This window comes from Hemiscyllium ocellatum, chromosome 35, assembly GCF_020745735.1.
Source record: "Hemiscyllium ocellatum isolate sHemOce1 chromosome 35, sHemOce1.pat.X.cur, whole genome shotgun sequence".
Classification (NCBI taxonomy): Eukaryota; Metazoa; Chordata; class Chondrichthyes; order Orectolobiformes; family Hemiscylliidae; genus Hemiscyllium; species Hemiscyllium ocellatum.
Window position 1 is genome coordinate 18,792,387 of NC_083435.1, and position 15,477 is coordinate 18,807,863.

Sequence of the window (15,477 nt, forward strand, 5' to 3'; positions counted from 1 at the left end):
TGGCACAGGTAAATGATACCCAAACTGGCAGTCTTACCTTTGGTACAAACCTTATGGGTATTAATTGTAGCATAGCTCTGGGAATCCTCATGTAATTGCAATTGGAGGCACTCATGGCTCATGCCAAACTTCATGAAAAACAGCACCCTGCCCCACTAGTTTTGTGTATAAGACCTGTATGTGAGGAATTGGGAATTATCCAACTGTGATAACAGGTTCACTGCTTGTTAGAAATCCCCAAAAAAGCAAAGCAAACTATCAGGCTTCATAATCATGACTGGTGCTGCCCACTTCACAAACTGGTTTGATGATTCCTTCGCTTTCCAGCCTCCTGATTTCTGCCTCTACTTTTGCCTGTAAGGTACATGATACTGGGCTGGCCTTGCAAAATTGTGAAATTGCTTCTTTGTCAACATATAAAGTTATGTCCCTCGACCTCCCTGAAAGTCTTCTGGATATTTAATTGAGATGTCACTCAGGCAGCCATTTTCTAAACGAATTGAGCCAACTAAGCTGAATCTTTCTCAACCAATTTCACATGAACAAGCTTGGACCCAAGTCTTTAACTACAAACAGTAATAACTAAACCAGCTGCTTCTCTTAAGAGACCAGAGCCAAAGTTGTACCATTGATCTGTAGGAGTTCACCAGAATTGGCTCTCAGCCCGGCTAAGGCTTACAGAAAACTTAAGGGTTGAAGACCAGAGCGAATTTTGCCAGTGACTGCCACTTTCTTGTTTTCCTCATCATTTCCCTGAACCAATTATCCATTTTGAATGACTCAAAATGAGACACTGACACTGGAAATGCATCTAACTCATCCAGCGCAGTTCTTTCTATCACACTCATTGCTAGAGCCAGAGAATTGTTAGTGTTGTAGCAGTGTGGAAAAGATTACTATCAAATAAAAAAAATCGTTATGCATGACCCCTGAGAGCGAGAGACATTTCTTAGCTGAGCAAAGAGAGAGAAGAAAGTGAGAGAGAAAGACAGAGAGAGAAGGAAGGGAGATACAAAAAGAGAATTTGAACTTGAGAAGCTGCGACTTAGTAAAGTCAAGTTAACAGGATGGAGATTAAAAGAGAAAGCAGTGATACATAAATATGTCAAAACTCTCCAATATTTTGATGAGAAAGATGTTGATGCCCTCTTTATTTCATTTGAAAAATTGGCTATGCAGATGGAGTGGTCCAAGGATTTATGGGTAATGCTAGTTCAGACTAAACTGGTGGGCAGATGAGGTAGTAAGGTATTTGCCGCTATGTCAGTTGAGATGTCAAGAGATTATGCAGGTTATTTTAAGTGCTTATGAATTGGTACTAGAAGCATATAGACAGTGGTTGAGAAACACAAAGGTCAGACTTAAGTTGAGTTCAAAAGAATTAAACAAAGTATTTTGATAGATAAGTGTGTGCTTTTCAAATAGGTAAGATCTTTGACGCTCTAAGAGACATTATTCTGTTGGAGGAATTTAAAAACTCACTTCCAGAGATGGTAAGAATTCACGTGGAGGAACAGAAGGTTCAGGAAGTGAGAAGGGCAGCAGAATCAGCAGATGAGTACATGCTGGTGCATAAGACAAGCTTCTGGCCAAAATTTCATCCTGTGAGAGAGAGAGAAGTTTGGAGAAGAGGAGATCCTACATTACAAAATAAAGAGTAGAGAGAGCTTGTAAGAATTTACCCAAGGATAAAAAAGAAGTCCAAGAGGATGGAAAGGAGGTGAAAAGCCTCAGGTGCATCTACTGTGGTAAAGTGGGACACATAAAGTCACAGTGCTGGTCGTTAATGAAAGGCAGGGTGGGAAAAGATGTGGTAAATGAAGCTAAGCCAGTGGCATTAGTGAATGTAGGAAAGGAGACTCCAAAAAGAGTTGAGGAGCTGCAGGAGAGTGCACAGCCTTGACAGGGGCTGGGTATGGAGTCAGTATCTGATCTCTATAAAGAATTCGCCTCTACGGGTAAAGTTTACTCAGAAAGAACGGAGGGAGAAGGGCAAGAGATACAGGATCTAACCAGTTGCTGATACTAAGGGATGAGCGAAAATGCAATCTTTCTGATCTGTTACCCAAAAGCGTGGTAATTTGTGGGATAGATGGACAGATATTTAGCATTCCCCTATATAAGATCAGGTTAGAGTGTCAAATCAAGATTGCGGAAGTAACAGTACGAGTGATTGACAGAGTGTCAGTTCCAGGGATTCTTGGGAATGATTTGGCAGGATCCAAGGTGGGAGTAGGACCCTTTGTTTTGGAGAAGCCCAAGGAAGACCAAGAAACTGAGGAGTTAAAACAGGAATGTCCTGGTATTTTCCCAGGTTGTGTGATAACTAGATCCCACTATCATAAGTCACAGCATGTAGCAAAAACTAAAGAGAAAGATGAAGGAGTTGAGGTTCAGTTAGCAGATGCCCTATTTGAAGTAATGGTGCAAGAGAAACCTGAACAGGCAGAGGGTCAGACAGAAGTGTTTACTCCTGAAAGACGAAGAGACTTGCAACAGCAAGACAAGGCGATAAAATATATATATGTGGATGTGTACTCTGAAAAGGAGGCAGAGAATATTCCGGAGGGTTATTATCTGAACGAGAGTGTTCTCAGACAGAAATGGAAACCACGGCAGATTACAGCAGAGGAGAAATTGGCCAAAGTACACCAGATTATGTTGATCCAACAATTGAGTTTTTTTCACAATTTATTCTTACATGACATGTGGCCACTGCTGGATGAATGAGTGTTTATTTCCCATTCCTAATTATCTGGAGAACAATGATGAGCTGCCTTCTTAATCCACAGTGATCCATGTGGTATAGATGTACCCATACTGCTGTGAGTGAGGTGTTCAGTATTCTGATGAACAATAAAACAACAGTGGGGTGTGCAGCTGAGAGGTGTTCCTTCAGGTTGTGGTGTTCCATGCACCTGCTGCCCTTGTCCTTCTAAGCAGGGAAGGTGACTGGTTCAGAAAAAGAATATTGGAAGAAAGGATTTGGAAACTTGCTGTATTGTATCTTCTGGATGGCACATTCCAACAACATGGTGCACATACGGAGAAAGGGAATGTTTAAGATGATGACTCAAATGCTAAGAAAACAGCTTGCTTTTTCCTAGATGGTGGGAAGTATCCTGACTATTGTTGGAGCTGTTAAGTGGATAATGCTAATCACATTCTTGATTGCACCTTATAGACAGTAAAAAGACTTTGAAGAATCCAGCATTCAATTATTCAGCACAGAACATGCAACCTCTGAACTGCCCTTGTAGCCACACTATTCATGTGGAAGTAATAATGAAAATTTTATTAAATGTCAAGGGTGTTTCAGAGCTATGCCTCATTTAACATCAAAGCTATTCCTGGAAAATGGTGTATTAAATTAAATGAACAGAAGTAAAATAATTTTAAGAGGTAATGTCAAAGGGTTGGTTTGGGTTCCTAGTCTGTGCATAGCACTGCCCTCTGCCTTCACCCATGATCCGTTCAGCTGCATGGAACAGCAAATGTTACCTAAACATAATCTCAATGACATCTGAAGCAAATTAGCACAAAGGAAGCTGCCAGAAATGTTCCTTATAAGAGTGGGGAAACTCTTCCAGGACTGGGAGTGATTCTGGAATGATAGTTACTAGCTCCAGGAGAAGCTCTTCAAGTTGAGGAACCAGAAATATGTGCTGCTGCAGGCCTTAGATCAGAATGCTGTGGGGCTCGGTCATGAGCTGGTACCCCAAGTACCAGTACCAGGTTGCAATGACTGACCACATGTCATTCCTCCTCATCATCATCACCACACACATACATTTTGACTACTGGGAGAACATCAACGCGCTGACAGTTTCATTATAGATTGAGCTAAGGATAACGTCCCAGAGAATAGCCTGAAGCCACTGACCTGGTTGTTCAAGCAGGAAATGAGGCCCTGACTGGAAGGCTGGCGAATATAAGAAGGCTGTGCAGGCTTTTACAAGACTGGAGGATGGGCGTATGATCAGCTGAGGTGAACAGCAGCTCAAAATGTACAGTATGATGTTTAACAAAAATTCAGGTAACTGAAAACTGGAAGTATTGAAACTGAATCTTCATTGCATGCCCAGTTATAATATATGAACTGTGCTCAACTGAAAATTCAAATCAAAAGCTATTTAAGACAGTATTTTTATTTTTAAAACTGCTCAAAAATGAAAACTAATTCTTCGAACATTCTGTTAGCAAGATGCTTAAATTCCATAAAACCAAATGCTGAAAGCTGGAACAGAAGCCAATTTTTACACAATGTTATAGCATTTATTTGGAGAGATTTCCATTACAAATATGCATCTTCTGATTGTTCCCAATAATAGGAGGAAAAGTGAATTCCCATTTCTTGCACATCACAACGTATAATTAAAGAGAATTGATATAACCATTAAAATGAAACAGTTAACAAATGGAAGCTTAAATTTCATCTCATTGCAGATGATTATTGCCTGGCATTCATATGACATGATTACTTGCTACTTATCAATACAAGACTGAATGCTTTCCAGCTCTTGCTTCAAACGCAGATATTGTCTGAGGAATTGTGAGTAGAATCAAATGCAGTGCACTCTTCCACAAAACAAAATTCAAATTTGACTTAAATCTTCATCTCAATCAAGACGTAAGTAAATAAAATATCATTTGTCAAGTATAGCAAAGAAAGAAAGCCTACATTTGCAGAAGGGTGTGCTTTTAATGAAAAGAGCAAATCCCTCATGCAATTAAATATAAAACTGAATTGATCTTTCATCAACAGTGTTGCTGTAACCAAAGAAAATGTTGCCTGTCATAAAATTCAAAAGAAATCTGAGATTCCAGTTCTAATAGAATATTCTAATCTTGCTTAGGGATCAGACATGTCAGTATTACCTTACATTTCTCTGAGTAGAAACTTTGTAAGAATTCGTGATCATTCTCAGTTCCATCTGAAATAGCTGAACCCTTATTCTGCAACTATATTCCCTTTCTTGAGATTCCATCATGGGGAAATATTCACTCTGTATGTACTTTGTGAAACCCCTTCATTATTTTGTATATTTCCAGAAGATCAAATATCCCTCTTCTGAACACACCATCCCCAGCAACATCAGACCCTCGTAATGCTTGTTTTTTTTTAGTTCCTGACTATTACTTCTAAACTTTTATTTGTCATTCGTGTAAAACTGATCAGTCTGTACTTACTTGGAATGTCCTCACTAACTTTCTTGAATTGAGTGTGCCACTTTTGCCACTTTTCAAAACTCTAATGCCTCTCCCATAGCTAGGGAAGAGGGGAAGAATATAGACTGCATTTCCACTATCTCCACCCACACTAAAATCAAAATCAGCTGGTCTAGATGACTGACCCACTCTGAAAATGTCCAGTTGTTTCAGTACCATCTCCTTCCCAATTTTCACCTGATCCATTACCTGTAAACCTCCACTTCTACTATTACTTAATCAGCATTCTCTTCCTGAGTAAACACCAAAGCAATGGCCTTGCTAAATATTTCATCGTCTAAGAATCATTCACTTTATCTCTAACGTACGCATTTTACTTCTTACTATCTGCTTCTTAATATACCAGTTATATTTTACTTATCATGTCCCTTTTCACCTTAATGTATTTGGCCTGATTCTTGCTTTAAGAATTTATCTGACATGCATCATTTAACCCTTTTTCTTCACCACATTCTCTTTCTCCTTTTGGAGCTTGGCTTTGGTCTCTGCTTTTCTGATAATTTTTTAATCAACTTAGTCTATACTTGTATTATCTCCATGTTAGAGCCATTATTTGGTTTCATTAGTTCTTGTCAATCTATGTTCCATCTTTCACTGCTGAGATCTCCACCAGCTCTCTTCCAGTTTGGAACTTAACGTTTTCAATTGTTTTTATTTCTGTCAATCACTAATCTAACGCGTGTGACTGTTCCCTACACCAGTTGTTCCACTTTATTCTGCAAGACGAGATTTGGCAATTACTCTTTCTCATACTCTTGTTAAATATTCTTTGAATATTAGTAAAAAGCATTTTTGAAAACCTACATCAAAAAAGCCAGATTACAGAGTTTAGAAATGATTGCTCTATTGAAAGAAACACTTTTAATTTTCAACACAATTTTCAAAAAGTAAATAAAAGTTGGATTAATTGCAGCTACAATCCTTTACCTTGCCAGAACTATGTATATTCAGTTAAACTTTGCAGGTTTGTCTGCTGTAGTGATTGATTCCATTACCTCTCCTGCACGTTTCAAACATTGGAGTAGAATCTTCAGTATCATTTCATCGGTTTCTTCATTCCGTTCTACTGGAACCTTTTGGTCATCCTTGCAATAATAGTTGTTCAGGAGGAAAACATCAGGACAATGCAAAGACTGAAAAATTGCTTTTACATTGAAATTTCCGATTTCTGTTGCATGAGTTACAACAATTATTGGCCAGATTCCTGCAGAAAAGTTTAAGAAAATACAAAAAATGCCATTTTTTAACTTCACTTGGTTCTGAATATACATTCAGCAATCCAGATGTTTTCATCAAGAGACACTTCTGCACAGATCAGATTTTGTGGCTGTCTATTGATGTTCTGTTATTTATTCCATATATATTCATTCTTTTGATGTGTATGTTGCTGGTCAAGATCAACAGCTTTTACAAAGTTAAAAAAATCACACAACGCCAGGTTATAGTCCAACAGTTTAATTGGAAGCACACTAGCTTTTGGAGCGACGCTCCTTCAAGTGATTGTCATGAAGGAGCATCGCTCCAAAAGCTAGTGTGCTTCCAATTAAACCTGTTGGACTATAACCTGGTGTTGTGTGATTTTTTAACTTCTGGATTAGAGTGGTGCTAGAAAAGTACAGCAGTTCAGGCAGCATCCGAGGAGCAGGAAATCAACGTTTCGGGCAAAAGCCCTTCATCAGGAATACAGGCAGAGTGCCTGAAGGGTAGAGAGATAAATGAGAGGAAGGTGAGGGTGGAACCAGGTACTTTCTCCCACTCCCACCCTCCTCTCATTTATCTCTGCACCCTTCAGGCACTCTGCCTGTATTCCTGATGAAGGGCTTTTGCCCGAAATGTCAATTTTCCTGCTCTTTGGATGCTGCCTGAACTGCTGTGCTTTTCCAGCACCACTCTAATCCAGAATCTGGTTTCCAGCATCTGCAGTCATTGATTTTTACCTTTGTACACCCTAGTCCAACAGCAGCATCTCCAAATCAGAACAGTTTTTACACATCTCGAATTTCTCTCATGAATCTGGTGCTGTGTTGCATTCTTGAAATGCTGTTGTCCACATTGTGAAGGTGCTGTTTGGTAGAGAGTTCCAGGTTTGTACCAGTAACAATTAAGAGTTGGTGATATAACCACAGCAGTTTAATTTTTGAGTTAGGGCAGGGATTTGGACATTTTAGAGGTAAATGGAAAATTAATTTGGCAAGAGAAATGTAACAAATGGCAGATGCACACCAAAATTGGTGGTATAGTGGTGAGTGAAGAAGTTTGTTTAAGATTATAAAGAGATTGAGATTGATTATATCGATAAAGAAATAAAGACATCAAGTTAGCCCCCAACTACCACCCCCTGAGAAAAAGAACAGAAAACGACATCACCACAGAAAATGACATCACCAACAGAAATAACAGCACTCAAACATATAAATAGAAAGCAGGAATCATCAGCAGTGCTTCATCTGGATGCTCACGAAAGATGTTACCTAATAGGGTGATGAAACATCTGAAAATGAACCTTCCAGCTCAGTGAGCAAACCTACATCCAGATCTCAACCTGAGCTACAAATCTTCCCAAAACTTGCTAGATTTTGATCAGTTGAATCAATGGGATGAGGACTCGCCAATGGAGTTAAACTTGGATAATATGAAGTATTGCATTTTGGTAAGACAAACAAGGGCAGGACTCATTAAATTAATGGGAGGGCCCTGGATAGTGTTGTACAACGAAGAAACCGATGGGTTCAGGTGCATAATTCTTTGAAATTGGTATCACAGGTAAGAAAGTATTTAACAGACTTGCCTTCATTGCTCAGACCTTTGAGTATAGGAGTTGCATCGTCATATTGAGGTTGTATAGGGCATTGGTGAGGCGTTTTCTGGAGTACAGTGTGCAGTTCTGCTGAGGAAAGTTGTTACTAAATTGGACAGAGTTTAGCAAATTTTTACCAGTACATTGCCGGGAATGAAGGGCTTGAGTTATAAAAATAGGATGGATAGGCTGAGATGTATTTCACTGGAGTGCAGAAGGGGTGATCTTATAGAGGTTTACAAAATCATGAGGGGCAGAGATAAGGATTATTCCCTGAGAACGGCGGAGTTTTAAAGTAGTTTGCATATTTTTAAGGTGAGAGGAGAAAGATTTAAAAAGGAAATGAGGGGCAAAACTTTTACACATAGCAGTTTGTGTGTGGAATAAACTGCCAGGGCAAAAGGTGCGTGCATAGCTCAAGGACATTTGGATAAATACAAGAATACAAAAGCTTTGGAAGGATATTGGCCAAATGTATGCAAGTGGGACTCATTTAGTTTGGTAACATAGTCAGCGTGGAATAGTTGGACCATACAGTCTATTTGCATGCTCTATCATTATCTATGACTCACTGCAGTAAATTTTAGTCTCTTACATAAAATCTTGCTGAATCAGTGCATCTTGCAGTAGGAGTTAGATAGTTTTCCAACACCTTCAGCTTTAAAGTGTTTTGCAGTGTATCTTGCAGGAAGTGCAAACTGGTGCACTGGAGACAAAGGATTATCTGGGACCTCAACAAATAACCAAACCCACAGCCTAACTCCTTGGTGTAATATAATAGTGAGGAAAGAAGATTGGGTAGCTAACAAGAAACGGAGAATAGGCGCGGGTCATTTTCTGGTTGACTAGATGTAGGAAGTGGTGTGTCACATAGATTAGTGCTAGGCGCTCAACTTCTTATAATTTATGTAAGAGGATTGGATGAACAGCCCAAAGCCAGAGTCACTAAATTTGCTGACAACAATGATGCTCATAACCCATCAATAAATTAGTTTCCCAACTGTTAGATGGATCTATCAAATTGACATTGGAGTGGACTATTGGCCTTTTATACTCAGAGACATTGATGATGGTAAATGTGCGGTGGCAATCAAAGGAGAAGGGGGACAACTGCCGAGTGGAGTGTGGGACTTAGAGAGGCACTGACTTTAAAAAACCTCATGGTGGACAGAGGGAGGAAGATACACAGGATATAGCAATGTCAAAAATGGTCAGACCAGCATGGTGTGAGCAAATCAGTGGTTATATGAGGAAGGTCAATAGTGAAGTTCTGAAGTTCATGTTGAAATGGAAAGATGTAGGATATTAAAGGGACATTTAAAGTGTTGGATAACACATCAAGAGGTCAGTTCTACTGCATTGGGAAGTCTCAAGGGTCATTGGATAATTAATAAATGGGCAGGTAGGGGTTGTGAAAGAACAAGGGTGACATATTGACGGTCAGTAGTGATGAAGAGAAAATCTTTCTTTGCATGGGGTCCAGGGGTGATGTCATGCTCTTCCTGAGTCAGCCTGAGTTTCTACAGATATGGCTTCATAGGTGAGAGTTATCACAATTAAGTTTTAGGATGGAGTTAAATGAGTTAGGTGGAGACCAGTGTATAATTGATACTAACTATAGGCCCACCCATTGGTCAAAGGTGTGGAGGAGAAACAGGGAAACAGAACTGCCAGCCATTCCCAAGCTTTATTGAATCATGGGATCACTCTTTCTCTATGCATAAACATTTGTCCATTGTCCAGGGATCACCAGGTGGCAGATGAAGAGAGAGGATGGCAGTAGTTGCAGTTCCCATAACCTCCTCTCAGACAAGAATTGTGGTCCTGGCTTTCAGGAGATGACTCTCTACCTGGATGCTCTTAAATGTAGTACTTAAACCACTGAATCCTGCGAAGTAACAGCAGCGGCAATGACTTCCTGTCTGCTCTACCACATCATTTCATATGGTCCTCACCTAATAACTAATTTACCGGCAAAAATAATCATCATAAACCTACCAGTAATATTGCGTGCATTGTCAATTAATGGCTTTATCATTGGTTTCTCCTTTTCGAAAGATGGAAAGTCTCCTCTGCAAAAGATAATGAGTTACCTTTGATCCTTTCACAGCCAGTTATAAGAAGCGAAATTTTCTTTTTGAGATTAAGTGTGGAGGTTGGCATAAAAACAAGAGGGCCTTCCACTCAACGGCAATTTAGGTTTTTCTGTGCAATTATATTTTTCTCAGCTTCTTACATTTGCTTGCACAGTTTAAACATGAAATTACATAAGCAGACAGTTCTGAAGCCTGCTGGGACATGCTGGACTTCAACATCAGAGTCAAGATTAGAGTGATGCTGGATAAACACAGCAGATCAGGCAGTATCTGAGGAGCTGGAAAATCGACGTTTCAGCCAAAAGTCCTTCATCAGGAATGAGGCAGGGAGCCTTCAGGTCAAGAGATAAATGGGGGTGGGGATAGGTGGGAATGGGGCTGTGGAGAAGATAACTAAGAGTACAATAGGTAGATGGAGGTAGAGATGAAGGTGGTAGGTTGGAGAGGAGGGTAGAGTGGATAGGAGGGAAGAATGATTGGCAGGTAGGACAGGTCATGAGGATGGTGCTCAGCTCGCAGGTTGGAACTGGCATAAGGTGTGGGGGGGGGTGTAAATGATGAAAGTGGTGAAGTCCACATTGATGCCCTGGGGTTGAAGCATTCTGAGGCAGAAGATGAGACGTTCTTCCACCAGGCATTGGGTGGTGAGGGAGTTGCGGTGGAAGAGGCCCAGGACCTGCATGTCCTCGGCAGAGTGGGAGGGGGAGTTGAAATGTTTGGCCATGGAACAGTGGGGTTGATTGGTGCGGGTGTTGCAGAGATGTTCCTGACAGCGTTCTGCGAGGAGGCGTACAGTTTCTCCAATGTAAAGGAGACCACATCGGGAGCAACGGATACAATAAATGATATTGGTGGGTGTGCAGATAAAACTTTGATGAATGTGGAAGACTCCTTTGGGCCTTTGGATGGAGGTGAGGTGGTAGGTGTGGGCACAGGTTTTGCAATTCCAGCGGAGGTAGGGGAAAGTGCCAGGAGGGGAGGGTGGATTGTTGGGGAGGTGTGGACCTGACCAGATAGTCACAGAGGGAATGGTCTTAGTGGAAGGGGTAGCTATGCCTGTCTCTTTGTTGGCTACGTAGGACTGTCCATCTTCCACAGTTGCACTGGCACCACTTCCCACCTCTTTCTCCGCTACATTGATGACTGAATCAGCGCCACCTCATGCTCCCACGAGGAGGTTGAGCAGTTCATCAACTTCACCAACACATTCCACCCTGACCTTAAATTCACCTGGACCATCTCTGACATCTCCCTCCTCTTCCTGGACATCTCTATCTCCATCAATTACGACCCACTTAACACTGATATTGTTTACAAACCCACCGACTCTCACAGTTAACTGGATTACACATCTTTCCATGCTACCTCCTGCAGAAATATGATCCCGTATTCCCAGTTGCTCCGCCTCCAGGAGGAATCTGCTCCCAGGTGAACCAGTTCAACCACAGAACACAACAGATGGCCTCCTTCTTTAAAGACCATAATTTCCCTTCCCACATGGTTAAGATACCCTCAAAACGCATCTCATCCACAACCCGCACCTCCGCCCAGAAACCCCACCCTTCCAACTGCAGCAAGGTCAGAACCCCCCTGGTCCTCACTTTCCACCCTACCAACCTCTGCATAAACCGCATCATCTGCCAACATTTCTGCCAACTACAAATGGACCCCACCACCAAGGATATATTTTCCTCCCACCTCTATCCACTTTCCACAAAGACCGTTCCCTCCGTGACTACCTGGTCAGGTCCACGCCTCCCCAACAACCCACCCTCCCCTCCTGGCACCTTCCCCTGCCACCACAGGAATTGCACAACTTGCATCCACACCTCCCCCCTCACCTCCACCCAAGGCACCAAAGGAGCCTTCTAAATCCATCAAAGTTTCATCTGCACATCCACCAATGTCATTTAATGTATCTGTTGCTCCCGATGCGGTCTCCTCTACATTGGGGAGACTGGATGTCTCCTCGCAGAGCACTGTAGGAACATCTCTGGGACACCTGCACCTATCAACCCCACCGCCCTGTGGCCCAACATTTCAACTCCCCTCCCACTCTGCCAAGGACATGCAGGTTCTGGACCTCTTCCACCACAACTCCCTCACCACCCGATGTCTGGAGATGAATGCCTCATCTTTCACCTTGGAACACTTCAACTCCAGGGCATCAATGTGGATCTCACCAGTTTCCTCATTTCCCCTCCCTCTACCTTACCCCACTTCCAACCTGCCAGCTCAGCACCAGCCTCATGACCTGACCTATCTGCCAATCTTCCTTCCCACCGATCCTCTCCATCCTCCTCTCCGACCTATCACCTCCATCCCCACTTCCATCCACCTGTTGTACTCTTAGCTACCTTCTCCCCAGCCCCACCGCCACCCACTATTTATCTCTCACTGCAGAAGCTCCCTGCCTCATTCCTGATGAAGGGCTTTTGTCCAAAACGTTGATTTTCCTTCTCCTCGGACGCTCCCTGACCTGCTGTGCTTTTCCAGCACCACCTTAATCTTGACTCTGATCTGCAGCAACTGCAGTACCCACTTTCGCCTTCACCATCAGGGTGTCATGCTTCAAATCTCACAACCCATTTATCTATTGTCACCGCCAAACAGCCCTGGTGATGCCAGAGAGCAGGGAAAAATTGGCACCGTGCATTAGTAATGCTACCCTGGAGATTCATCTAAAGACTGCTTAAGAGCAAAGAGAAGTTGTTTTCTCGATGGATGGCAACAAAAGGCCTCATTGACTCATTAAAGCAATCAGGAATGAGGTGGCTGTGGAGGTCAGTGTATTTGATAACTTTTCACAAATCACTTGTTTAGGATAAACAATTATCCAGAAAAGGCATTTTTGAGTTAAGGCCCTTTTGGAATTCATCTTTACTTGCTTGCCCCAGTCAGGGCTGCTGTGTGGCTTATGTGGTTTGGGTGGGTGCGTTGGCCCAGTCAGGCTTTACTGCTCACCTTGTGTGCGATTAATAACAAACCAGACTGTGCATCATTCAAGTTCCCATGAGCCATTCAAAATCCTCACACTCTTTCATTTCAACAGTTTGTGCAATGAAATGGTTTTGGTATGAAGGAGTCAAGGAACTGAGAAGTTTGTATTCACCAGAGCTTGGAGGAAGAAGTTTACTCCACTGGTTATACAAGCCTCATACAGCCATACATATATATATAGCCAGGCTTGTGAACACTAGTTTCCTGTTTATAAACAATTGTGTTGGTGAACAAAAATTCCAAGGCCCAGAGTGTTAATGAATATTCATTACACACCGATGAATGCAAAACAGGTTCCCATCAACTTTTCTGAACATAATAGCAAAACATTAACCCACTGCTGGGAGTTGGAATATTTTTTCCCTCACACAACTAAGCTCCCTGTCCAGCTGCCTGCTCATCTAAAAATTCCAGATGTGCAAATAAATTCCATCAAAATAATCAATATATTGACAGAATAAACTGGTTAATGATCCCTTAAACAGAATAAACGATATTGTCATCGTTTGTAGTCAGGGCCCGCTGACTGAATTTGTGGTCACTGCAGAATGAATGGACTTTATCACATTTAGTTTGGAAAGGGCAAGAACTGGTGTTGACCTTCATTGGATAGAGATGCGATGTCTTTTTTTTATTTCATAGGTGTGGTTGGATAGGCTAGCATATATTACCTATTTGTCTTTGAAAAGATGGGAAAATTGGGAAAGAGCGAAGAGAAAGGATAATTGAAATTAATACCAAGTAGTTACCACTATCGAAAGGGTCTGCCACCTACCCAATTACTCAGACCAGAGAGGGATTCGGGTCTCAGCCCCACCACATTGTCATTTTGTGCAGGGCCCGCTCCTCAGAACCTGTTCCAGTGAAATAGGCAGATACCAACCCAACGCCTACTAAAACCCACTCTTGTTTGAAAACATGGGTTGTATCCAGTGCAGCACGCTGTGTGGGAGACCTGGAGATCGCATCTGAACGGCTCGTTTGGAGGAACAGGGAGACAGCTAGGACGCCGAATGGAAACGTCCAAGAAGGAGATGCAATGCCGTCAAATAGTTTTTCAAAAAAAAAATCTAATTATTCAGGTTATGTCTTGTAATATGGACCCTCCAAAGACGACTTGTCCGTTAAGAGGTTAAAGACCTGTCGATATGATACCGTGTGAAACCGTTCAGAATCCAACATGTTCATCTAGATATTCCAATGGTTGTTATCTTGACTGTATGCGTCAATGTGTACAGGAAGGAATGGCTTTGCAGGAGAGTGTATGCTGCTATAAATCTGTTGTTTAAATCCCTGACCATTACCTGTAAATAATTATTGGGATGTACATCATGTTTTGCCAGTCAGCATCTCGTGATGTCATGCAGTCCCAAAAATAACTCCCCCAGCCTCCAGATCCGACTTGTTTGCCCACTTTTCGATATCCATCTACAGATAACAAAGTGAGAATATTTGTGAAATATAATCAGTGAGAATTACTCATTTTCTGATTAACATCCAGTTGAGCTGCTTCGCTTCTTCTGTTTTGTAACCCCTGATTCGACAGCCTCAATAATTTACAGCATCAAAGAGGAACAAGACAAAAAATATATACCTAACTGAGTGCAGAATTCGTAAATTTCATTGGAACTGTACGATTTTCCTCCAATGTTGTCGACAATTTCAACATAATCGCTGAGTCGGTATCGCTTTAGTTCAACTGTGAAACTCCCTTGCGGATCCCCTTCAGCGGCTTCGTTACGATACTCGGTGTCGTTGATCACACACAGGCAGTTGTTAATAAATGTTGATTTCCCATGCCCCATTCTGCCGAACAGCCGAATACTTAGTTTGAAGGGTCGATATGCGTTAGTCCGCATGCCACCTGATTGTGGATTGTAGTTTAGAAATTCCTCTCTGAGTTTCTGGTTTGAATTGGAGGCCAAGATTGTGAAAAGTGAACTTATAGCTCTTACGAACCAGCTGGCAACACTCAACAGGTATCGCAGCATCACTGGAGAGAGGAGCTGTGATCATGTTTAAAGAGCGTGGGACTTTTTTACGTTCCGGAATGCGCAACTAAGGGCGTTTCAGGAAATATTGATATCAGGAACGATTTCAACAGTTTCCTTTATCACAACCCCACATAATGAAATTGTTTAGTGCTGCAAGTGGGAAAGATACACTTCCAGACTAAATGTTCCATTTCTTGCAGAACTTACCAATACCTAATTAAACTAGTAACAGCCGGAGACTTACAAAACAAAATCTGAGGCGCAGGATTTTAATTTCTTCAAATCCTATTCGCATACACATAGTTAAAATCGTTTTTTTCTTTCTCCAGTCAAGAGATGTGCTTGATTCTGACGTTTATTC

General features: G+C 41.7%; 1 protein-coding gene across 1 annotated transcript; it reads right to left on the reverse strand.

Moving 5' to 3' along the window:
- Positions 1–4,241: 4,241 nt before the first annotated feature.
- On the reverse strand, positions 4,242–15,135 carry LOC132832445 (uncharacterized). Its single transcript, XM_060850438.1, has 4 exons — positions 14,717–15,135; positions 14,427–14,550; positions 10,025–10,098; positions 4,242–6,433 (listed from the first exon to the last, which is right to left on the reverse strand). Exons 1-4 carry the CDS (start codon positions 15,111–15,113, stop codon positions 6,177–6,179), a joined length of 852 nt encoding a protein of 283 aa, XP_060706421.1. The 5' UTR covers positions 15,114–15,135; the 3' UTR covers positions 4,242–6,176.
- Between the last annotated feature and the right edge of the window lie 342 nt (positions 15,136–15,477).

Excerpts from the sequence above, each read along its gene's own strand:
- LOC132832445 (XM_060850438.1), bottom strand. The coding sequence starts at position 15,113 with ATGCTGCGATACCTGTTGAGTGTTGCCAGCTGGTTCGTAAGAGCTATA. Across the intron at positions 10,099-14,426 it reads ATCCCAATAATTATTTACAG|AGGAGACTTTCCATCTTTCG; the intron begins GTAATGGTCAGG and ends TATCTTTTGCAG. Across the intron at positions 6,434-10,024 it reads CAATGCACGCAATATTACTG|GAATCTGGCCAATAATTGTT; the intron begins GTAGGTTTATGA and ends ACTTTTCTGCAG.